Genomic DNA, 26,322 nt, shown 5'->3' with positions numbered 1-26,322 from the left:
ATAGGACATCCAACCTCTAAACCAAAGGCCAGCATTTCTGTGAGTCTGGTTTCAGTGTTTGGTTCTTTTATGCCAAGTCTATTCCATTACTTCAACAGCGTCCAAGATCTTTAGTGACGAGAATAGGAGGCTGAAGGAGCAAAACCAGTTTTCAAGAGCACGTGAATTCCTGGAAGCATTCTTTTCCCCCACGGAACCATGTGCTTATCAGAAGGTATCTTCACTGCACAGAACGGGGAGTAAAGACAGGGGAAGTGATTTGAGGAAGATGGATTTTACGGATGCAAATCTTTGGTTATCTGCACTAACAAAGCCACTGTGATGAGTCCACAGTGAAGTGGAGGCTGCTGTAGTTCTTCAAAGGTTGTCAATTTTATTGGTAATAAACGTGCTTTTCCCTTGTGCTTGTACCTCTTAAAATCGATGACAGAAGTTTGTGAAAATCAGCAATTCAGATGACGCGCTGGCTTACGAACACCTTTCTTAAAGTGTCTGTCAGTTTCCGGCCTTCCCATGGTTAACCAAAGCCCTGTGTTGACAACGTGCACCTGATGGCTCATGAGAGCCCCCGGCCCACTTGCGGCTCATCAGATCTCAAGCTCCTGCTGACCCCTGCGTGGTTTCGGCAACAAGCTGGCTGGTGCTGGGTGGAGACCCCAGGAAGCTTACAAACACCCCCAACTGCTATGAAGGGGGAGGATATGCGCTTTCTTTCCCAATGCCCCCTGCCCACTTCTTCCTCCTCTTCAGGCTCAAAATGGTTGGCAGGTTGCAGAGAAGCGTCAAGGAAGAAATGATGCGCAGCCTCAGGTTGACAGAAACAGATTCAGAAACTGAGACCCTCTTAAATCTCCAAATCTTCACAACTCTCTGTAATGGTGCCTTTAAATATTTTGAGCCATGGTAGTTATTTTTAAAAGAAATGATGACTAGAAAGACAATTCACGCCTCTCACTGCTTCTGGTTGGAGGGCTTGCCCTGAGAAGTATCAGTCCAGACTTCTTTCAAAAGAGGCAGGGCCATGCTAACCATCCCCAGGGGCCTCCTTAATTCTGGGAAGGCCATGAAAGTATTGTTCGGTAAGCGTGTAGTGAGTGTTAGCACAGCTCAACTGCTTATAAATACATCGAGCCTATGCTTGGAGTAGATTTGTCAGGTGTACGCACACTCTATTTAGCATCTGATGCCTAGGGTTGGCCATTATGTACAGTGGCCATGCTTATATTCATACACATCTAATATGGTCATCAGACAGGATGTCAGGGACAAAAAAAATTCTTTCAATTGATAATGGAGGTTTTCCATTTATAGCATCTTAGCTTCTCAAATTTATAGCTAGTCAAATTTATATGCTCAAGTTCTGCTACAATAAAATCTCTTTTGCAGGAATCCTCTTAATGCCTCCATTTTTGAAATTTTAAGGACCTGTGTGCCTGGCATAATGCTGGAGACAGCTTGGGAATTTGCAGAACTGGAAATTTAGGATCTAAACACCTCTGGGCAGTATATAAGACAGACATTCTGTAATTGAATTCCTTTCCACAGGACAGACTGACATGAACATCACTGGGTGCTCTCAGTTTTTAATGATTATAGCCTTTTGGAGGGTTGTAGTTAATACAGACCTTAAAAGAATGATTTATTAATGCAAAATAAGCTTCATTTGAGGAATATATCTTTGTTACAAATAAAAATCAAGAAAACAGTTGTACAAATCAAGAAAATAAAACCACTTCTATATTTAGATGTCCAGAAATTTTAACTAACTCCTTTGTAAATGATTTAGTTCTATTCATCAGCGAAGAAGGGTAACTTTCAGAAACACTTCTGCAGCCAACTGTGAGATCGTTCAGAATGGGGACTCTCCCAAGCAACAGATCTGTCACCTTTGGAGAAATGGGAACATTTTTGAGCCCTATTATTGGAACAGTGCCAGTTTTAAGTATAAAGTTACATTTACGATGTCAGAACATATATGCATGTAAATGCATATTTTGCCACCAAGTATTCATTCTACTTACTCTGTTTACTGTCTGTTTGTTCTGCCTTTAGAACTCATAAAACTCTTTTTTGAGCTGAATTTTTGGGGATTGCCTTTAGTGTAAGAAAAGCAGGCCCTGTCATGGCCTATTTTTTGTTTTCTAAGACATCTTTTTGATATGCCATACCATTCGTATGCCTTAAAATTCACCCATTTAAAATGTTGCTGGGTGGTTTCAGTCTATGCACAGGGTGGTGAAACCATCACTGTGATGGAGGTCCAGAACATTTTTGTCCCCCCAGAAGAAACCCATGTTCATGAGCAGCTGGCCCCCCCTTTTTCCCACCAGCCCAGCTCACCCCAGTCCACTTTCTGTCTCCACAGACTTGCTTCCTCTGGATATTTCATATAAATGGAACCATACAACATGTGGCTTTTGGCGACTGCTTCTCTCACTTAGCGCGGTGAGTCCAAGGACCATCTGTGCCCCAGCGTGAAGCAGTATTTCAGTCTCTGTTTTAACCAAATAATATTCCACATACGCCACATTTACTTATCCACCCATCAGTGGCACTTGAGTTGCTTTCACTTTGCAGCTATTACGAATAACGCTGCTACGAATATGCAGCACTTTGTCCTTTTTAATCCAAAATGGTACTTGCCAATGTGATCCCTCAAATGATTCATAAAATTTTGATCTGGATGATTTTTACCTGTTCTCAAAAATCAAGTTCACATGTACAAGGATGAGGGTTACTCTCATCAAGAGATGGGGGCTTTAAGTCATTTTAAGGAAGCTTAACAAACCTTTTAATGTTTCATTACAGAGAAAGCCTTGAAGGAAGTGACCATTAAGTAGCTGTAAACCTTCTAGTACTTTAGTTAAAAACAATCAGTCACAGCCTTTTAGTCATAATTCATGTAACAAAGTGGAGGGTAAAAAAGGAAGCTTTGCAATAATCGCTCACTCACCCTCACTGGCCCAAAGGTGTTCCCTAATTTGAATCATAAGGTAGGGCAAAATTTCTTTTTTTTTTTTTAGGATTTTAATCTATATCATCGGTTACCTTAAACATTTTTATTTAAACATTTTGATGTGAACTTTTCTCAAAGGACATTTCTGTTGGGATATTAGTACCAAATCAAGAACACACCAACAATACACATATGGGCGTCCATGTGCACAAACGCATGCGTGTGCGTGCACACACACACACACACATACATGCATACTTACAAGCTAACAAAAATGTAAGATGCGTATGACCCTCAGAAATTTTTTAAATTTTACGGTCTAAGATGGTAGCTCAGAAAAAATGGCAAAATACATACTTTGACCCAGTGGACCTTGATAAGTGTGGTTTTAAAATAATTATACTGCTTTGCACTTTTTATGGACCGAGAGAGCTGGGCACAGTAAGCATCTTGACGGCCAGGGGGCCAGTCTCAGCAGAGACCCAGCTTCCTCTGAAAAAGATGGAGGGAGCCCTGTGTGTGGCCGTAAGGAGACCTTGGAGGGCAGCAAGCTTTGGTACTTCCTGTTCCTTTGGGTCCTAAGAGACCAGGAGAACCGAGACAGGACTGTCAGCTGACTTGGGCCAAGAAGCAGTGTGACCGCACTCCTCTGACGTTCAGACGCAGCCGTTTGGGAAACCAGCGAGGACCCCGAGGACCCCGCAGACCTGCGGCTGCAAAGCACTCCAGCAACTTCACCGGTACGGTTCTGCGTTTTAAATTTTGTTTTGTTTTGCTTTGTCCCAAATCGCTGAGATTTCCAGAAGACTCTTGAATCCTAGTTTACTCTCCACATAGAAACAGTTTATTACATATAACTTGATTTCCTCTCCCATGAGGAGATTAATCCCAAACTGGTATATATCCCCCTGGGACAAGAGAACAGAAAAACTCAGGATATGGACCAATCCCTAGGGGTAGAGATGATCTCAGAAGGGTGGGCAAAATCCCTGAGATGTCTGTGTACCCACACATGAATGCAAAGAAAGTGGGGGGGCTCTTCTGGCTCAATAAACGTGCAGGAAATAATAAAAACGTTAAGGTTAAATGCTACTTACAGAGGCGTGCAGGCCCTTTCACTGTGATCCTCACGCTTCGACTGCCCAAGGGAACAGCAATTACATGTTCTTCCCCTAGGAGAGAGCACGGAAAAATGCACTGAAACGTGTGCACTCCAGGCCCATCGAAATAAGCAAGTGAATCGGAACTGGGGGCACTTGAAAAGTGTTGCCTCCTGTATTTCCATCCCACAGTCAAGAAATCTTTGGGAACCACGGACAGGGCTTATTAGTACAACTCACATGATTTCATTTAAATAAATTTTTAAAAAAACATTGAGGAAAAGTTTAAAACAGATGCCCTGGCCCCAACTGTCCTTAGGCCCCCTGAATGTGCTCTGCCTGGGGACGGGGGAGCCCCAGCGAGGGGCTGCAGGCCCAGTCTGGCCACCCGCATTCATTTAGGGCTGCTTTACAAAGACGGAGTTGGTACTTGTAATAAAGACAATGTGCAAAGCCGACTGTACGTCCTATCTGGCCCCTCACAGAAAAAACGGTGATGATTCCTGGCCTACATAATTACCTAGTGGAAATCTTGGTCCTCCTAGATACTTTATGTCGTGCTCTTACACATTCTGAAATTAATTTCATGGCCACATAATAGTCTAGGCTCACATATGAAATTTCATCCCCCTAGATTTGAAAATTAAGTATGGTACTAAGTTATAGTAGTACATTATCAGCAATGCAAATTAATTCAAGCAGATGTTTTTTTTTTTAATTACATGTATGTTTTGAAAATAACATATAAATTAGAAAGCTTTCCTGAGCTTAAGAAAACCTATTTGGGTGAATCAACTAGGCTTGGCACTCTTCCAAAATCTTTGTGAACTTAGGCTGTAGTGTGTTTGAAAATCATTTATCCTGCGTATGAGTGTATGTATATGTGAGTGTGTGTCTGTGTGTTCCAAATACCACCCATGACAATCACGTTCAAGTGGAACTTCTCAGACCAGAGCGCCTGGCATTTTATTTGAGCCAGAATGGCTGAAACTTGGAACCCATTTTTCTGGTGTGTAGACGGCAGTGAACCCCCAGCTGCTCACACGTAGCCCTTGAAAAGAAATGCACGCTGTGGGGAAGCCGAGCAAGGTGTGGAATGGAGCGTTTAAATGTCCTCAGATTATGCAAAAACAATCTATCCTCCACAGTTATTAATGTCTTGTCCTCCTAAACTGCAATTCCCCTTTATCGTGGCGGCCCTCCAGGCCAGGTGGGTCCCCCTGCAGAAGTCTCTGCGGTACTTTCACAGGGCGGTACCTCCTAGAATTGTCTGGGACGTTGTTAAAACCCTGATTCCTGCCCCGCCCACGCTCCGGGTGGAGCCGGAGAGTTTGCCGCCCGCCTGCTCCCGGGTGAGGCTCCCGCCCGGGCTCGGGGGCCTGTTTTGAGTAGCAGGGACACAGGGCAGGGGAGAGAAAAGGCCAGGCAGGTCGTGAGGACGGTGAGGGGGACCGTCCCAGAGCCACACACTCCCCAGCGGTCCTTCAGCGTCTACGCTCCCAGCTCTGCCAGAGGCGGGCGAGAGCCCTGGAGAGGGGCTGTCAGGAGAGGGGCCGGGATCCCGAGGGCTGCAGCTGGGCAAGGGTTTGGAAGTGCTTTTTGGACGAAGCAGTAAAATGGCTGTTAACGGGTGTGTAAAAGTAGATTCAGTGGAATAGTGGGCACAGGAGGTTGGATTTGGGGAACAGATGATGATGAAGCGGCAGAGGCAGGGAGTGTGCAGTTTTCCCAAGACTTGTCAGTAGAGGGAGGTGAGAGACTGGGGTGGTGGCTGGAGACGTGGAGCATCACACACACACACACATATGCACACATACACACACACATACACACACACACACGTACACACACACACACATACACACACATACACATGCACACATACACACACATACACGCACATACACGCACATACACGCACACACATACACACACATACACATACGCACACATATGCACACATACACACACATACACACACACATACACGCATACACGCACACACATACACACATACACACATACACACACATACACGCACACACACATACACGCACACACACATACACACACATACACATGCACACATACACACACATACACGCACACACATACACACACATACACATACACACACATATACACACACATACACACACATACACACACACACATATACACGCACATACACACATACACACACAGACACAGACACATGCACACATACACACACACATACATACACGCACACATACACACACACATACACACACACACACATACGCACACACACACATACACATACACACACATACACACACACATACACACACATGCACACACACACATACACACACATACACGCACACACACATACACACACACGCACACACACACATACACACACGCACACGCACATACACACACATGCACACACATGCACACACACACACATACACACATGCACACACAGACACACACACACATACACACACAGACACACATACACACACAGACACATGCACACATACACACACACATACACGCACACATACACAGACACACACAGACACAGACATGCACACATACACACACATACGCACACACACATACACATACACACACATACACACACACACGCACACACATACACACATACATACATGCACACGCACTCACATACACACATACACACACGCACACACACACACATACACACATACATGCACACACATACACACACACATACACATACATACACACACATACACGCACACATACACACACAGACACACAGACACAGACACATGCATACACACACATACACACACATGCACACACACATGCACATACACACACAGACACACACACAGACACACACAGACACACACACACATACACACATGCACACACACAGACACACATACGCACACACACACATACGCGCACACACACACACATACACACACACATCTATAGACACATAACACACATATGCATCTATATACACATAGACACAAGTTTTTAAAATTGTACTTTTGTTTAAGCTGGAAGAGATCTGGTCGCATTTACCCAGAAAGGGGAAGGGAGACGGGGGTGGTGGGTGGGGGGCAGAGACAGACGATAAGGAGGGCGGAGATGACGGGCGAGGTGAGACCTGGGTGGGAGCAGAGGGGCCGGAGCAGAGGGGCCGGAGCAGACGAGGGCGTGATTAGCCTGGGAAAGGCCGTGGCACCGGCGCCTCTGCGGCGGGAGGGCCCAGGAAAGCACGGTGCGGCTGCAGGGATTCTGGTGGTTTCTGTTTTACTGAGAATTTTTTCTCAATTTTCTTTGGAGTCTAGCAGGGAATCTGTTTTTGTAAATGGTCCATGAATGCTTGAAAAGGCAGCAGCACAGCCCCTCCAAATGCAATGCTCACTAATGCCTATTAATGCAACACTAATAAATATAATGTGCAGATCCTACACATAATTTCTGCTGGCTTAAGTGTGCTGAAGTCTGTCCTGGAAGTTTTACTTTTTGCCGTGTTTTCCCATATACCTATAGCGTGTTTTTTCTCTGTGCATTTTGAGGTAATGGTACATGTGTACAAACTTTTAAGACTGGTTTTTTATTATAAAATACTCATCTGATTTTTTTGCCTGAAATTCCATTGGTTCTGACATAAATACCAATGTCGTGCTTTCTTTGTCCTGCTTGTTATAATGGGCCACGTTTATCTCCCAGACAAATGGCCCCTGGGAGATTGCTCCTCAGTCTGGACCTAGACCCAGAGCTGCAGAGCGTGCGGGAGGGGGTCAGCGGGCACCGAGTCGGGGCCAGCTGCCTGCTGCGCCAGGGCAGGCTAAGCACAGACCACCTAACGCTTCCTGCCACACGTCTGCACAGGAGGCTACCCCTCAGGGCTGATTCTGAGGCTGCTCTAAAACATTATACTTCCTACTGGTACAGAACCAGTGGTTGAGAGCAGAGCAGACGGGGGAAAGGCACCCTCCCTGGCCCAGCCTGCAAGGTGGACGGTAACAGGTCCACGTGGAGGAACGCCCAGATTTGGTGGTAGTGCTGGGAAGTGGTTCCAGCTGAGCACTTTCATTGTTTGGAACTATTCCAAAACTTTCCGACTGAAATTTGGGGTAAGAGATCCTTAATGCTGCTGTCCACCACTTCTTGGCCCACTTTAAATATCACTTGCACTATTTTTTATTCTATAAACTACTGGGAGAGGCAACATGGAAGAGTGGTTAGCATCACAGACTGCCACTTAAAACTGCTGTGTGACTGTAGGGAAGTTTCTTACCTTCTCTGTGCCTCAATTACATTCATAAAATGAGGATAATAAGAACACCTGTTTCAAGGGGATGACGAGAGGGGCAATGAGGTAACATGCTAAGGGCTCAGAAGAGAACTTAACCAACAGTAGAGCCTGTCAGCGTAAGTTATTAAGACCACCCTGAGCCATCGCCACGCTCCCCGGCATGAAGCTCACCTCCTTCATTCTAACAAAAAACTACTTCTGCAATGAAGAAAACGGAAGTTTTGCAAGTTTAAGTGACTTGCTTGATGTCGCAGTGTTCCTAAGCAGCAGAGCTGGGGGCAGAGCCAACACCTACAATCTTAAGCCTCCTACTGTGAGAGCAAGTCATAAACGTGCACACCCGACCCCCACAACCGCGCACACCCGACCCCCACAACCGTGCAGATCTGACCCCTAAAACAGTGTACACCCACCCCCACAACAGTGCACACCTGAAACCCTCTCACCGGCCTGCTCAGTACAGACTTTTATTTACCGGTTCCGCCCTGTGTAACCTCCCACTCACTGGGCTGACCTGCGGGCCGCTGACCCTGCTTCCGCTGACCTCCCTCCCACACCGGGTGCTCAAGGCCAGCTGTTCTGTCTCATTTTTCCATGTGCCATTTCCTGCTGCAGCTCACAGCTTTGCTAAGTAGCAAGATGTTCAGGAAATAAATTTTCCACATGATATTAACTCATAAATAAACATCAGCTTCAGCCCAGAAAGACTGTAATTTATATCAGATTGTCTAGTTTCACCGTAAAATCCAACAAGGTCTCTGTCACCCGAAACACACCCATTCCATGAAAACAGGAGGAGACGCTGGGCCCACTCTCCCTTTGACAACCTCAAGCCTGCTTTTCTATTCCTGGTTTGTTTTTGATTATTTTAAATTTGGCTGGTTGGGTTCTTTGGCAGAACACAAGTTTCTGTCAGGCGTTTTTCATCCTGCTTTACGGGACCCTGCATTTTTTTCTCCTTCTTCTACTTAGGTGCAAACACCCCCCCACACACACACACCCTCTGTTCTCAAGGAACATAGGAGTCTTTTTAAGAAGAAGAAATGAATCCTGCTACTACAGTTGAGAAGAACCCTGTGGAGAAAATGAAAATAATGCTTATTTCCCTTTAAAATGAGGTAATAGGTGTGAAAGCATTTTGTAAATTGAAGAACAATGGTGTCCGTTAATGTTCTCATGTACCCACAGCCACCTGCCACCAGTTAGACTAAAATGAGCTTGTGAGACATTGTGCAGAACAGGGACTAAACTTCTCAAAGCAGGACTTGAGTCAAGTTCACCTGTCACTCTGTGGGTAGTGGGGGCTTGTGGAAGGTGTGCGGCCACACTGATTCTGCGGTGTGGCCGCAGGACTGTCTATACACCGCCTTTCACAAATGGAGGCGAGCTACATGAAACGTGCCACAAGCAAAGATGGGGAAGGTTAAAACCAGGAATTGACAACCGTTGTTTAACAGGCAGAGAAGGGACACGGCAGGGATCTGACCGGTGAGGGCAGCCGGCTGCGAGCTGCACACCTGCTCGGCAAAGACCTGCCCTGGACCTGCCCTGGGCCGCTCCCTTCCGTGCTCAGGCCTCTGCTATTACTGTTTCTTACTGATGGATCTGCCAATGAGTGTCCTCAGCCGTCGGCTCTTGTGTTTATGCAGAAACGTCTGCTCCAACCTGGAGGTATGTCTCTTCACTGGCTTAAATTGCCTTTGCCACCAAAGAGGATGGTGGCAGGCGGAGGGCCCGTTCGTGCACCTTCACGCTCACAGCCAGGACTAGCTCTGGACAGCAGGCGGACAGGGGCTGTGTTACACACAGCATCAGCGACAACTTTCTGTCCAGACGTTCCCTAGCATCGTGGGCAACTCTTCTGCCCTTTATACTGAATCTAAGAAATCAAGAGCCAGGCAAGGATTAAAGGGTCATCTGCCTTCTGACTCTGTAGGGGGATATAGGGGTTCAGAATATGTCACCCTAAAATATGTCACTTTGGCATATTGATTATTGGATTTAAACACACTTGAAAAACAACTGGTGCAAGACAGACTCTCTGACCCCCCTCATCCTCTGAAAGCAGAAGTTTAGTCTCCCATGGGAAAGGCACCCTCCCTATACCAAGTCGGGAGGCACCCTTATCACGGGCACGGGGAACTCAGCCTGGCGGGCTGTATAAATGACCCGTTGCTGCTCCATCAGTCGCTGCCTCTAGCCCAGGCCCCCTGGTCGTGTCCATTCCTCCCAAGTTTATTGTTTCTTCGTCTAAAGGGCGTGAAAGCTGCCTGCCCTGGTCCCTTCTTCGGGTCTCCTATCTTGTAGGGCTCATGTATGCACATAATTAAATTTGTTTTTCTCCCGTTAATCCATCTTTTTATTACAGGGGGGCCTCAGCCCACAACCTACAGGGGTAGAGGGAGAATTGCTTTCCTCCCCTACAGGGACACCAGAGCCTGAAGAGCAGAGGTGCTGACCAAAGGCACATGTCAGAGTCACCTGAGGTATTTGGTGACATGTAATTGCCCAGATTTACCCCCAAAATTCTGGGGAAGGTCCTGAGGATCAGAACACAGAGCAGGCTCTCCAGGGGGTCCTGCTGTGCGTGCTGGGTTAGGAACGGCAGGGCCAGGCTCTGCTGGGGGAAACAGGGCAGGTGGGCTGGCACCGTCAGCCAGGCACGCAGGGTACACCAGGTGCGGCAGGCTCGTTGGCTGCTGCTTTCAACTCCACCTCCTCAAGGACTGTCACCATGGCCGCTGGCCTAAGTGGGTCTTCAGTTCTGTTCCAGTCAAGTCAATACACCTTTACTGAGAACGCACGAGGTGTCAGGTACCAGGCCAGATGTGAGAGGCCCTTGATGAGGGTCCATGCCTCCAGGAGAAAGGGGCCAGCACACAAACAAAAACCCTCCCATGCAGGTGGTGAAGGTAGCATGTAAAAAGGTGCCCAGAGATAAGAGCAGACTTTACACCACCTCACTTTCGTTGCATATATAAAATTTCCTGGCCCTTTAAGAATAACGACACGCCATCTCTGTCGGACCTTTCTTTGAAAGTTTTGGAAAATGTCTTCATATAAGATCCTGGGTCTTGTATCTCTAACCTTCATTCATTACCAACCAAGCCCAAGATCTGATTTTTTTAAAAAGAAGGAATAAATTACATATATACTTAATAGACTCCCAGAGCTGAGGCAGCCCTGGGAACCATCTATGTTGACGCTCTTAGCAAGAGGATGGACGGGCCAACGTTCCTGTGATCCTGATGGGCACCAGCCAAGCTGAGGTCACCACCCCTGGCTGTGGCTTCCAGTCCAGTTCTGTTGCACAGTATAATTTATTCCCACTGAAATCATAATGGGAAGGCAGAACTGTGTCACACAAAGGACCTGTATTCACCGCCCAACACGTACGTTCCTGCAGTGTGCTCAGCGCTGCACGAGCACTAGGAAGAAAGTGGTGGTATGCTGGCTGGACACAGTGTCCACTGTGGTGACACCGTGTTGGTGGGAGAGACAGATTATGCAGATAAACAACTGAAATAATTACTTCTTGCAATAAAGGCTAAGCAGGAAATAAACAGAAAAGAGAAGGGCCCACTTTAGACAAATTGGTGAAAGAAAGCCTCCCTGAGGAGGTGACACTTGAGCTCAAGGTTGAGAAAGAGGCCTTGAGAGGTGAGAGAAGCATGTTCTGGACCCAGGGGCTGGTCAGCGCAAAGGCCCACAGGAAGAAAGGGCATTCTAGGGCCTTCCAGAAAGGCAGCATGACAGGAGCCTAGTGAATGAGGGGCAAAATAGCACCCTGGATGTATAGGAGCCAAATGTGCAAGCCTTTGGGGGTCATGGAAAGGACAGGGTCAGCATCAGGGAGGTTTTCAGCTGGGGAGTTGGTGGCCAGTCTGGCTACTGTGAAAACACGACCTATGATGCTCCTTCTCAGCAGAGCCTGAGACCTGCCTCTTGTTTTCCTTCATGCAGAGAGGAAGGCAGACACACGGAAATGCATGAGAGAGTGAGCGCCAGAGCTCCAGATGCGTGGTCTTTGACCTTTGTTCATGCCGCGCTTCCTTGTTGAAACAAGTGGGGGAAATATCCCAGTAAAGGGACGGGGTCTTCGGGCTGGACGTGCCCTCACCACACACAGTTCTGGAATGAAACTATGAACAGCCTGAGCCTTGCTGCAGACAGGCAGACGGGGAGGGGAAAGAGCCACGGGAGAGAACACAAGGGACGGCCACCAGTCTGCTCACCACGTGAGCAAAACCAGCCCGCGAGAGCTGGTCCGGCCTTCCTTCTTAGGGAAGAAGTCACACCTGCAGATCATTTTTAGAAGTGACAGTCACAAGACAAAGGAAGAGCATATAAAGAGAAAATGCCCAAAGAATTACCCCATAGGGCAGCGCCCCCGCCCACCTGGCCCAGGGCTCTTTTCAGAGGAGGGATGCCTGATAAAAAGTGACCTTCATAATGTCAGAAATTAAGTGAAATGCTGGTGCTCCAGGCTGGCCATAGGCATCACTGTGTCAGGGAGCTGAGCGGCCACCAGGTACAAACATACACAGTCCAGACCAGGAAAGCTGAGCTTATTTACTTATTTGTCCATGTGCCTGGGCCCTTACACGGTGAGACCAAAACAACGGACAGACCTGGAAATACCACTGAGACCCTCGGTGCCAAGTAAAGGCTCTCCAAACAGATGTGTCTGCTTGTACGTTGCTGGGTTAGAGTTTCTTCTCATTAAAAACCGAGTGGCCTCTGCTTCCCTGTTCCAACACCCAGAGCTCTTCACGCCAGTTCCTCAGTCTCTCTCCTCCTCTGAACAGGAAATGTGTGGATTCATTTCTGACTTTTCTCATGGCCAAGGGATTGGCTCCAGGCTCCCACATCTTCACTCTGCCTCTCCACACAAGGGAGGTGGACCCCAACCTTAGGAGATTTCCCCAGAGCTGGCCTGGGCCTGCAGCCGTGCTCGGCCGTGTCCTCCCACCGTGCGTCCCGGCAGAGACAGGACGGCCGCTGGCCAGGTGAGGCTAGGAGCCTTGTGGACCGGCGCCTGGAGGTGCACACTCAGGGAGAGACATGGCTCCGTTTCCCACATTTCTTTTGCACAGAGCATGATTACAGGGAAGTGCTTCCATATGGCCCACAGAAAATCCCGGCCAAGAGCGGCTTTGGGCGGCCAGGTCCAGAGCCGAAGCAGACACGGAGGGGCTGTGATGAAAATCAAGGGCAAGAAGCTCCGTGTCTCCGTGCGGGCAGGAACCCACAGGCTTTAGCTTCAGTCCAAGCACAGGGCCTCGTGCCGTGCCAGCCCAGCTCTCGCTGTGTCACCATGCCTCTCACCAAGTCACTGCCCCCGCTGCAGTCAAAGCCTGCCTGTGCATTCCAGTTTCCCTTTTTTGTAGAAATTAATCTTAAAGACCAGCATTGTAGTGGCTCTTAACTTGGAATGTCCTGGATTGGCATGAGGCGCCTGAGACCTCCCCCCACCAAAATATCAGAATGGCAAGTCGGGGGTTTACGGGTACAAAAGCTTATGTATTTTCCTGGAGGAAAAAAAAGCATAACTTTCCATAGGGTTTTCAAAGGATCTACAATCCAAACACAAAATCAATGTGACAGAGGGAGACAGACAGAGAGAAAGAACTCAACAGGGAGCATCTGAACGACCCTGCCTCCCGAGGGGCATCTGGTACAACAGGTGGGCCTCTGCCAGCCCCCCACGCTCCGGCCCCTCCCGTCTCGGGCGTCCTCTGCACACTGGTTTCTTGACCCAGTTTCACTCGGCTTCCACCCTGGTTCAGTTAAAATCCACTTGATTTCTAATCTTTCCTGCACCCTGACAAGACGACGTCTTTTCTGATGAGATTTCCATGCTTCCATGGCCAGCGCTAAGTGGGCGCTGGTCCAGCACACGGCTGGCTATTCTCCCCCCGTCCTGAATCCAAACACCGCCTGAATTAGCTCCGCAGTAGAACCTGGCTCTTCACCCTTGTCCCCTGATCTGTCTTTTCCTCCAAGTTGGCTTCTCCTACAATTCACGCCTTTCTGACATGTGAACAAAGTTCTCCTCCATACCCATGAGCTGCTCTCTTAAAAACAACACCTCGATTGACTGACTATTGATTTACAAATCTTTTTACAAATATCCACATTTATACTTAATGCACATAAGAGGCTTGATGTCATTGGAACCCAAATGAGTAATATTTCTAATAAAAACACAGCTAGCATTTACTGAGTGCTGTCTAGGTGCCAGACACCATTTGGAATGGTCGGCATGACTGATTTATTTAATCCTGACGACAACTTTCTAAAGGTGGTCCTATTGCTGTTCCCAGTTTAAAATGAACACCAAGATACACACAGATGTTAAAAGACAGCTAATAAGCAAGACCCAGCATTAAACCCAGACTCCAATTTCTTAGCCATTTCCCTGTACTACCTTTCAGAATTGATTACAGCAATAATTAAGGTGCCTTATCATTTCTGGTCCTTAGTCTCCTTATCTGTAAAATGGGTTTAACAATATCAAACTACAATGTAAGGGGGCTGGCAGAATTCAGTGCTAAGCCTGTGCCTGAAGAGACCTGGGGAATTATAAAGCATTATGTCAACATTAGTGAAACCAGAATGGGTGTAATGCTATCTACTTGGTTTCCCAGCTCCGAGGAAGCCAGCCTGTCACATGCCACAGTTCTGCCAATGATAGAAAAATCTGGGGAGGACAACCCTTCCCGAGTGAAGGGCATGGTATTAAAGAGTGCCCCCTGCACCACCTTCTCTTGTCTGGATGTGGCGGCTGCGTAATAGTAATTTTGCAGCCACAGAGATAAACGCCGAACTCTAAGGATGATTCAGAGAGAGAGCAGCCTGCTCCCTGACAGGCACAGTGAAAACAGCTTCCCCAGCCCCGCCTGCCTCCTCCAGGCTTCTTGGGAGAAGGACACGCACTCCCGCGTGCGTGAGCTGGGTTTTCTGTGACCTGCAGTGGCACGCACGCCTCTGTGACACCCCACCGCTCGGAGCCAGCGCCTGCACGCCGGACCGGAACCCCACGAGTTGGTGCTTCCCAGCCTCGGCTCAGCCTCGCAGTCACTCCTCTGTCCTCTGTCTTTGAAGCGTTTTCTCCTTTCCTCCACGCGGACACACTCACGTCTCCCGGAGCCCTCCCTGAACCGGCCCACTCTCCCCGCTAGCGAGCAGAGTAAAAAGGGCCGATGTGCTAGAACACGGCTAGTTTCTCCCCGTGCCCACCAGCCGCGCCAGCTCTGGGTGTGGGGGGGGTGTGCCCCCCTCTGGTCTGGACGAACCCTTCCCTCGCGTTCCCGCCTTCTGCCCACCCCTCAACCCTGCAAGCAGGCTGTGGTTTCGACCTGAAACTCACTGAAACTGCCCGGGCTGTAAGGTCAAAAACGACCTTCAAACTGCCAGAGAGAAACATCTGGACCCTCATCCCGGCGGGCCTCACGTCAGCGTTTACCAGGGCTGACCAGCGCCTCCTTCTGGAACCGCCTGCGCCGTGGCTTCCGGGACGCGCTTCTGCTCCGTCCTGTGTTCACCTACTCTTAAACTTCCTCCCTAGCTAAACGCCTTCCTTCCAAACATTCCTCAGGATGCAACACTAGGCTTCCTAAAATATTCTCTGGACTCCCTTTGGGTGGACTCACCTCATTTATCACTAAAGACCACCAATCAGGGGACTTTGCCACCAGCAATAATGGACTGGCATGTTTCAGACCGACCCTCCCACCACAAACAAAATATAATCAACCTCTGTTTGACTGTAACCAGTCAATAAAATATATTCAATACCTGGGGACCAAGGTATTGAATATTTCTGGAGCTAAATTTCTGGAGAGAAGGAGGACCCAAGGAGGCAAACCTTACCTGTGGTATGCGTCCCCTCCCCGCGAGCTCCCTACCCGGATGAGCAGCACGCACACCCGCCCCGCGCTCCGGCTGGAAAATGCGCACCGTCCCAGCCTCTTCACGCAAAGAACTCGCGCACTCTGCCGATTCTCTCTCCTGAAAAGTCCTCCATTCTGTTCCTTCCTCTTCCTCCCCCACCCCATGCACCCCAGACTCAGGGCCCAGTATTTCAAACACCTTTGAGTATTTAAAATAAGCATCCCAACTGGATACCTTGTTTCCAGGCTCACCTCCCAGGTGAGCTGCCAGGATTATTTTACTAAAACACCAATCTAGCCGTACGGATCCACTGCCTCAAGTGCTTTAAGGACCTCACTTAACCTGAACGTGAAGCACAGCATAAGGTCCGTGCAGTGCCCCCCTGAAAGCCCTCGGCCACATTGCGCCATAGCAGAAGTTCCTCACGAAGGTCCGGGCTTTCCACTGGGGTCACACCATGTATTCCATGTTTCCTTTGCCCGGAGAGCCACCGCCCCCCCCCCCCGACCCTTTGCTCCACTTACACAGTGTTCTCCCCAGTTGGAGAGAACAAGTAAAATCTCAATTTCATAAGTTACATCAGAATAAATTCAAATGAACAGAAGACTTTAAAGCAGGAAAACAAAACCATCAAAGTGCCAGTAGAAAACACACGTGAGTGATTTGTTTCCCTTTCAGGCAGGAGTCAGCAAACTACAACCCGAGGGCCAAACCCAGCCTGCAGCCTAGTATTGTAAATAAAGTTTTATTGGAACACAGTGGCCCCTTCTGTTGAGGAGTTGTCTGTGGGTGCTTCTATGCTTCAGCAGCCTTCAGTAGTTAAGAGAGAGAACACACATGCCTCAGAGCTCTAAAATATTCACTAACTGGCCCTTTACAGAAAAAGTCTATTGATCCCCAAATCAAAAGGTTTTTTTTTTTTAAGGCAGAAAAATACTGAAATGAAAAGATGGAAATTTCTGGATATATAAAACTCAGAAACTATGGGTTCTCAAAGGACAATGTTGAAAGTCAAATGACCAACCGGAACAATATTTAAAACAGGCGTCACAGACAAATAGTTACTATTTGTAAATATGAAAAGCTCTCAATAATGAGGACAAGACCAAATCCAAACAGAAAAGCTAGCCAGCGACTTCGGCTGCTACTTGAAAGACGAAAAGGCATTAAGGGGCAATAAGTATATGACAAAATTTCTACCCTGATGTCAATTGAAGGGAGGCCAATAATAAGGTCTCACTTCATATTTCACCCTAGAAAATTGGCAGTTACTTTTAAAAAATAGTCATATCTGTACAGGCAAAGGTTCCGAGAAACAGGTAGTCAAGAAAACAAAAATTTGGTACATGATTTTGGGAAGAAATGCGACTTTTAGCACACTGGTCGCTGGCTCCTGGCGGAAACGCTTGGCACTGGGCAAATGGACGCTAGGACCAGGTGGCCCAGAGCACGGTTGGGTCTGAGTAACCGCACAGGGTGCAAACCTACTTTTCTCGGGAGCAACGTGCGCCTTGGCCTGTCCGCGCACCAGCCGGCAGGTGGCGCCGTCGCCAGCACAGACGCCGCAGCTGTCCTCGCGCGCGCCGCTCCCCAGGCGCCGGTCGCAGCCCACGGCCTGCGGAGGAACAGGGGTCAGGAGGTGAGAAGGCGGCCGGGCCCTGCCGCCCGCAGGGTCCGGTTTGTGGGTGCCCTGCTCGAGGCCACGCCCGGGCTCGCCTGCGCGAGGATGCAGGGTCAGGACGGGGGCTGATGCGGAGCATCCCGCAGAGCAGCGCCCACCGCGTTGGGGTGCAGACCCGCATGCCGGGGAGGGAGGCTGCCCCTCGGGGCCCCAGCGCAGCCTGTCACGGCCCCTTCCAGGTTTCCTCTGTCCCCCCAACACCCACCTTCCCTCTCCCCTCCGCTCATCACCTCCTCAAGGGCCGCCATCCTGAAGTGCAAGCCAAGCGGTCCTCGGCTGTACTTGACTGTTGCTGTTTCTACCTCCATCTCCGCTTCCCTGTGTCTGCACATCTGCATGGCCTGCCTTTCTCTCTCCTCTCATTCTCTATACCTACTCCTGCGAATCTCTTCCTCTGCATTTTATCTACGTTCTTGGCATTATAAACCATTTCTAAAATGCAAGAAAGGAAATGGCTGGAGAGATGGCTCGCAGAACATGCCTCTGCTGCTAGCCCGCTGTCGCTGGTGAGTTATCATTTCTATGAATTTGTACTTGCTAAATTGTAAGCGCCCTCATGTGAGAAAAAGGGCTATTTTTACATTTCTTTTTATTTTTACAAATACGCCCTCTATACAAATGCCTGCCTGATATTACCTGATGAGATACTTCATTTCTACCTCCCCATGTTCATTCAACTTTATTCCTATTTTTATACTTGGGGTTCATGACCAGCCCTCCCACCGCTTTCAAACTGAAGGGTGTTAAACAATTCAAACTCTTGGAGACTCATTTTCCTCATGAGCAAAACAGGAATAACTACACATGCCCCACACCGGTTCTGGTGAGGATTAAGTGAGAAAATATATGTGAAACTCTTCGTACAGCGATTGGAACATTGTAAAGGGCTCAGTAGAAGAGGTTCCGTTTTGTTACGTCTGTTTCTCATTTGGTTTTGCCTCCTGAGCTGGGCACGTCCTCTGTACAGGAGTTGCTGAATCAGACTCTATAGCCGAGGTGTTGAAGAGAAAATGAAACTAGAGGTAGCTGAAACCATATCTAGAGACTATTCTTTCCAAGATTTTGGTGAAGTGGAGGAGAAAGTCTTCAGGAGAGGTGGAAAAGTCCCAAGCAAGGGGAGGGAAAAGCCTGTGATGAGCCATGTTTTCAAATGCACAAGGGCCTGTCATGGGGTAAGCATTCTGCATTTGTTCTGTGTATTTCCAAATGGTCAAAGCTACAGGTTTGAGCATGATTTAGTTCAATATGAGAAAACTTGACAAGTCAGAGATTTCCAAAATAAGTATTCAATCATAGGCTAGGCAGGAGGCTTCTTGGCAGGAAAGTTGAAGAGGGGATTAAATTGTTGGATGGGGAGCTGAATCCAAAGACTTCTGAGATCCTTTCGTCAGTACAGGATTTGGTAGAGATGATAATAAATTATCAATAATAATAATAGCTGGTTTTTATTGAATAGTTACCATATGTCTGAGATGCTGACAAGCACTTTATACATCATTTCATTTACTCTTCTCAGCAGCCTAATGGTGTAGGTGACACCTTTTATCTCTGTTCCACAAATACGGCATCTGAACGCTCTGAGGTTAAGTGACTTCCCAGCAGCACACAGCTAGGATACAGTGTCAGGAATGGTTGTAAAAGTCAGGTCATCTGACACCAGAATCTTAACACAGTGCTATTCCTCACCTTCAGTATCAACAGATAGATGACAAAGAACTCAGCCACATAGGCTATTATACTAATATTTACAAGTACATGTGGAATAACTTAAGACTGACTGATTTTAGAAACACACTTCATGGTTGGGATTCAATCAGTGACTAACTTGTGTCCATGCAACTTTCTCCAAGGGGAGCAATTCTACCATTAAGTTATAGAAACACTGGTCCTGGGCCAAGCTCTGTCCTCACACGTGCATGTCCCTAAGCACTTTGCATTTCATGAGAATGAGAATCCCTCTATCGGGTCATCCAGGAAGGGTGTGGGCGTAGGAGCTGGGATGGGCTTGTTTTGAAGAGTATTCAGAACTTTCCAAAATCTTGGGCAATCAGTTACCTCCCTGAACACTTAATTTGTTTCAGAGGTTTTTTAAAGTTACAGTTCATCCAAATCTTCCAGCCAAAGGAAAAGCATGTGAAAACATCACAGAAAAATAATATCTGAAAAAAAAGGACTGGTTGCCTGAAGATTCATAGGGTAGAAGCCAGAACTGCCCTTGAAATTGATGAACTACTGAATTTTGGTTCTCAGACCTCATCATAATCAACAATAAGCAACTTTGTAAACATTTCCTGAAGTGTTTTCAGCCTCTGTGACATCTCCTGAAGTCAAAATCTCTAGTTGTAATGATTTAAAAGCCACTAATTGATAAACACATAGTAAAATTGGTTAACATCTATTAAATAACCAATTTCTACAGAGCCAGGCACAACCGAAGATAAATTAATAAGACAAGATTCATATCCTACAGTGTAGTTAATGAGACAAGTTACATAAGCCGGGGGAATAATATAAACAAACAAGTAAAATATGTGAGCAGTACTCTTGGAAATACTCATGTGTAAATCATCCCTTTAGCTAAGGACTATTCCACAGTTCCTGTATAGGGTTTCCTAATCAGCTAAAAGAAGATGGTGTTTAAATAAACACAGTCAAGTGGCATTACTCCATATTCAGCCAAATATGAATTCTCCAGACAAGTCAAGTTGAATCCTTCAAGAACCAAGCGATTTTTGGGGGTTAACTTCTGTTTGAGATCTCTGAAAATTGTATTCTCCCTTAGGAAAAATTATAACATCCCTGCCTTAAAAACCAGAGTATATGGATCCATGGTAGTTACTGGGGATATTCAGAAATATTTTGCTTCTCCTCTCAGCCCCTGGAAGGACTGTGGTCCGCCACCCCCTGGGAAGTTAAGTGTGGTCACTGACAGACCGTGGCCAATGAGATGTGAGTCTAAGTGTCTGTGTCACTTCTGTAATGAGCTTTACAGGTCAGCTCCTGAGCCACATGTCCTCTTCTCACTACTGTACTATTATGTGAAACATGTGTCCGAATAAAGCCTCCCTCCCTCTGTCTCTCTGCGACACTCAAAGAGCTGAGACCCCCTGCTGACCTATGTTGGACACGTAGCATTAGTGAGAAGTAATCATTCATTTTAAGCCACTGAGCCTTGTGGGTGGCTGGTCACTGCAGGAAAATCCAGCCCGTATTATAAAGAGTGTGATTTAACCATTCATGGATAAAGCAGGGTCACTAACATCAAGGTGTTATTTTAAAATGGACATTTCCCATTTAAAATCAACATTTCTGGCTTCTGCTGACAAATCAGAACTCGGATGTGCTTATACGTGGCCGCCCCCCTCACAGTGCGCACGGGTGTGTCCTCCAGCTCACGAGAGCTTCTCTGTGCACCATCCCAGAGTGCTGCGCGGATACTAGTTTCAGCCTCTGGATGCTAAGCTGCCTATGAACGACCCAGCTACTGTACTGGCCGCCCTTCACCAGAACCACATCTCATTTCCAGTTACAAACTTCAGCTGCACTTGTAGCAATACAAAATGTATAACACAAACAAGTGTGCATATCATGAGTACAGAGGAACGATGAAGAAAAGAGATTCTCAAAATAGGGGGTCTGAGTTCAAATTCTGGCTCTCCCAATTTCTAGCTATGCAACCCAGGCAAATGACTTAGCATCTTCAAATTCCAGTTTCCTTATTAACAATGGGCACAGTGCTTGTCCCCAGCTCATAGCCTATCAGGAGCTGATGTAGCAAAGTGCTCAGACAGTGCCTGACACCTATGGGGCACCCAGAAAGTGTTAGTTGCTGTTATTTTTACTGTAAACACAAATTGCACCCAGCCATCAGGGAATTCAGTAAACATGAATGATAAATCAGACTTGTTCTGCACACCTGGTTCCAGCCAGGTCCTGTCTCATAGAAGTCAGACCTCCAAACCGAAGCTAATCTCATTCAGTGAGCGTAGCTGTCCCCGGCTGTCTGCTGTGCTCAGACCCCCAGAAAGCTCCTCCCAGGACCTCAGTGACATGCTCACTCCAAGGAGCCAAGGGTAAACACACTTGAAAAACTTATCTGTAGTCTGTGCCAAGCAGACATCAGGGCTGAGATCACTGATCCTACGGGGGGCCGTGAGCACCACACAGCACCTTCAGCCCACCCTTGACTGCTGGCGCCACGGCCACATCGCACAAGAAAGGGAATGCATGTGGACACTGCCCTGTTGAAGGGAACACACTGAATTCAGTGGAGAAGTATCCGAGTCACCTCTGGAGATGGGCAGACAACTCTTTTTACCTGCATAACCTCGCCAAAAGAGCGGTCAGCTTTCGGCAACCAGATTATCACCTGTCACTGCTCAAAGAACCAGCTCACCCATCAGAATCACAAAATCATAATAGGAAACACACTTAAATGAACTAATTCAGCCCTGAAAACTACGAGCTCCTTCAAACCCTAGGAACTGCCGGAGCCAACTATGTGCTTTAGGCAGCGAATCAGGGGAGGGGGCTGTGGCCCGAGAGCGCACGGAGAAACCAGGGAAGGGGGCCGGTGCTGACCGCAGGCCTCCCGTGTGACGGCTACCGTGCTGAGCTGGCGCAACACTTCATGAAAGAGGGAGTTTACGGCGGGACCCACAAGGAGGACAGTACCTCCTGTTCACATACTGAAAAGGCCCAGGCTCAGGGCTGACGAGCAGCCACAGGACGCTAACCCGGCCACCGACCCGGCTCCAGCTGAGGTCACCAGTGACGTGCATCTGGCCCAAGGGAGGCAGGCCGGTTTTCAGTTCTCACTGCTCTTTACTCCTCCGAAGGATCTGACACCGCTACTCTCCTCCCTGAACACTCTCCACTCCTACCTTGTTTTTATCCCCCCCGGTTTTCTGTTATACAGAGACTGTCCTGTTCGGTCCCTATCACGAGCACCTCTTCCAGTGCTTACCCCGTAGACGATGGCCCGAGACTCTCCTCGGAAACGCGCGCTTCTCATTCAGACTCCAAGGACGCGCATCAGCTTTCACCACGTGACAACCCCAGGTCTATGTTTCTAGTCTCGAATTCTCTCCTAAGCGATGAATTCATACGTCAACTTGGTACCCACATGTACATCAGGCTTATCATCACTTCCCAGTACACCTGCTCCTCACCCAGTACTTTCTGTCCTGGTGAACAGCCTCGTCATCTACTTAGCCATCACATCAGAAATCCAGGCATCGTTCTAAACTTCTGTTTGCAATGCTCCACATCCACTGAAACGTCCAGTCCTAAAAGATGTAGGATTCATTCATCCCTAGAATTTGTCTCCCGTCCTTGATTCATCCGACGTCTGCCTTTCTCTAACTCTTGTCATACCACGCTTGACCTATCGTTGTTTGCCCAGACCCTGTCTTCTCCAAATAATCTGCATGTTGCCTTTGAGTGGCCTTCCTGAAGACAATCCCAGCTGAGCTCGTCCCTGAGAAGTTCTTCAATGGCCCTTCTTATAACTTACAAATAAGTTAATGACTGGTTTCCACCTACACCTATGGCCTCTACTTCTAGCATTATCCCAGGGGCATTTTTCACCTCACCTCTGCCCAATAGGTGACAGATCCTTAAGCAAACCTACAGCTGCATCTCTTCCCCGTGCTGTTCCCTCTGCTTGTGGTCCCCTCCCCATCTTGGTTTATGCAATTCCTAATCAACTTTCTAGAAGCTCAGTGTCAAAACATGACCTTGTCCAGAGTGGTGTTCTTCAGCCCAAACAAAATTGCTTTTAATAACAATTCTGCTTAATCATAAAGGCAATACACATTCATTGCCAAAAATTTAGAAAACAAAAGAGCATAATTCCACTGACAAGTGATAGCGATTATCATCATTTAATGGAAAAGCTCAGCACTGAACCAGTAGTTCTAAAGGGACTCCACTGACAGCATATGAAACAGAAGGCGAGGTAGTGAGCGCTGACCTTTGGGGGGACTAGTCAAGCAAGTGCCAAGTAAGATGGTTCAAGAGCAGGAGAGAAAGGAAGAGAGATTGGCTAGTCTAGTCTTGGGGTCCAAAGGGGAAAGTGAGAGGGAAAAGAAGGTTAAAATGATGTGAAAGGGTTGATAGAGGTACCAAGATACAGAGGACATGTGAGCAGATACATTTAGCGACCACAATATCGGTTCAGGGAGGTGACACTGAGAACTGTGACGCCATAAACAGGAATGAATAGGAACAGAAGAGTAACTGGTGGAGCTGAGAAGATACCAGCTTACAGCTTACTGGGGGGCTGGGGGGAGAGCCTGCTCAACTGGAAGAACCTGTGGCATCTCCCAGAATGGACGTCAAGTTTAACGTAGAAAATGCAGGATTGGAGATTGAGAGAGAAATAAGAGAGAGACCAAGAGATTTGAATACCCTCTGCGTTTGCAAGTAGGTAAGACTCATTTGTTCAACCAGTTTTTACTGAGGACACTCGCTAAGGCCTGACATTGCAGGGGTTCAGGGGCATGGCAGGAGCAACACAAAGTCCTCAAAGAACTTCCATTCTGGTGTGGGAAACTGCCAAAATCAAATAGTCACACAAATGAATATGTAATTATAAAATCTTATCAGTGCAATTAGAAGGTATTATAATGGAACCGGGAGAAGTAATCGAGGTAGAGCAATCACAGAGGGCCCTTAAGGAAGTGACACCAAGCTGACACCATGAAGACAGGTAAGAGCAGCCAGGAGCATGAGCAGAAGGCACCGAACACTCATGGAAGAGCCTTCCCACATTTTGACAGAATTGAGAAAGTACAAAAGGGAGAAGAACAGAACCTCTGAGCCAGCATACATGTCAATAGAAACCTCCCAAATGGAAAAGCAAAGAGCAAAAAGGCTGCGGCAGGTGGGGGGCTGTGGTGCGAAGGACAGAACATCCGAGAACAGTGGGTCAAGGTGTAACGTAGGTGTACTATCAAGAGAAGAAAGGAAAAGAGGAAATGTTTGAAGCAACAGTGACTCAGAATTTCCCCCAAATAAATTCCAGACACAAAGCCATAGGTCCAGGAAGCTCAAAGAACACCAAACAAGATAAATGTCAAAAAAACTACACTCAGGCTTATCATAGTCAAACTGCAGAAAATCAAAAACAAAGAAAAAGTCTTGAAAGAAGCCGGAGAATTAAAACACCTTACCTATAGAGGAGCTGAAACAGGAATTACACCTGACTTCTCCCTAGAAGCCATGTGAGCAAGAGGACAGTGAAGTAAGATATTTAAAAGGTTGAGAGAAAAAAAACTACCAACCTAAAATTCTGTGCCCTGAGAAATTATCCTTTAAAAGAGAAAAAGAAATGAAGACTGTCTCAGGCAAACAAAAATTGAGGGACTCTACTAACCTAGTTCTTCAGAAAATAGGAAAATGATATGTCAGAAACTGAGATCTATATAAAGAATGGAAGAGCACCAGAGAAGGAATAAACAAAGGTAAAATGAAAACTTTTATTATTCTTAATAGATCTAAAAGATAATAATAGTTTATTTCAAAATATAATAGGACATATTCAATTACATATGCTTATATATGTGTGTATATTTTTATGTGAATATGTATATACTTATATAAGTGAAATGAATGGTAGCAGCGATACAAGGGATGCAGAAAGGAATTAGGATTTTTTTCTTACTTTTATTTTGTCACAGTATTTTCACTAGGCCCATAAAATGGTATAGTGTTATTTGAAAATGAACTTGGATTAGTTGTAAGTATATATGGCAAACTCTAGGGCAACTACTACAAAAAGCAAAAAATATAAGTATAACTGATAAACTAAGAAAGGAGAGAAAATGGAATCATGTCAAATGTTCGGTTAAAACCACAAAAAGCAGAAAAAAGGTAGAAAAACACAAGGACATAAAACAAGAGTAACAAATATGGTAAGTATTAATCTACATCAAAAAAAGAATTTAGACACAGACTTCTATCATTTATAAAAATAAACTCAAAATGGATCATACACTTAAATGTAAAACACAAAACTATAAAACTCTTAGAAGACAACATAGAAGAAAATTTAGGTGACCCTGGGTGTAGTGATGACTTTTTAGATACAGTGCCACAGGCACAATCCCTGCAGCAATTGATAAACTGGACTTCACTGAAATTAAAGGCTTCTGCTCTATGAAATACAATGTCAAGAGAATGAGAAGACAAGTCTTGCTATCTTGAGAAAATATTTTCATAGACACATCTGATAAAGGACTGTTATGCAAAATATACAAATAACTCCTAACAAGAAAATGAAAATCCCAATTTAAAAATGAGCAAAAGAGCACAATACACAGCCTGCCACTCCTTCCTCCTGGCTGTCACTGGCTTGCAAACCTGCTGCCCC

General features: G+C 46.8%; 1 protein-coding gene across 14 annotated transcripts in view; it reads right to left on the bottom strand.

Moving 5' to 3' along the window:
• The window catches only part of ADAMTSL3 (ADAMTS like 3), a 258,020-nt gene that overhangs the window by 118,147 nt on the left and 113,551 nt on the right, over window positions 1–26,322 (bottom strand). For all 14 annotated transcript variants that reach the window (XR_008994675.1, XR_008994674.1, XM_057494774.1 and 11 more), the window contains 2 exons: window positions 17,756–17,882; window positions 4,054–4,128 (listed from right to left, as the gene is read on the bottom strand). Coding sequence is in view for 12 of the 14 variants with exons in the window: in XM_057494774.1 (XP_057350757.1) it covers window positions 4,054–4,128; window positions 17,756–17,882 (202 nt within the window). In the remaining 2 variants the exon portion in view is untranslated. The remainder of the gene's footprint in view (window positions 1–4,053; window positions 4,129–17,755; window positions 17,883–26,322) is intronic.

Source organism: Manis pentadactyla, chromosome 18 (genome assembly GCF_030020395.1).
Source record: "Manis pentadactyla isolate mManPen7 chromosome 18, mManPen7.hap1, whole genome shotgun sequence".
Taxonomy (NCBI): domain Eukaryota; kingdom Metazoa; phylum Chordata; class Mammalia; order Pholidota; family Manidae; genus Manis; species Manis pentadactyla.
Note: the sequence above shows the minus strand (reverse complement) of the source record. Positions and strands in the feature narration are given on the sequence as shown.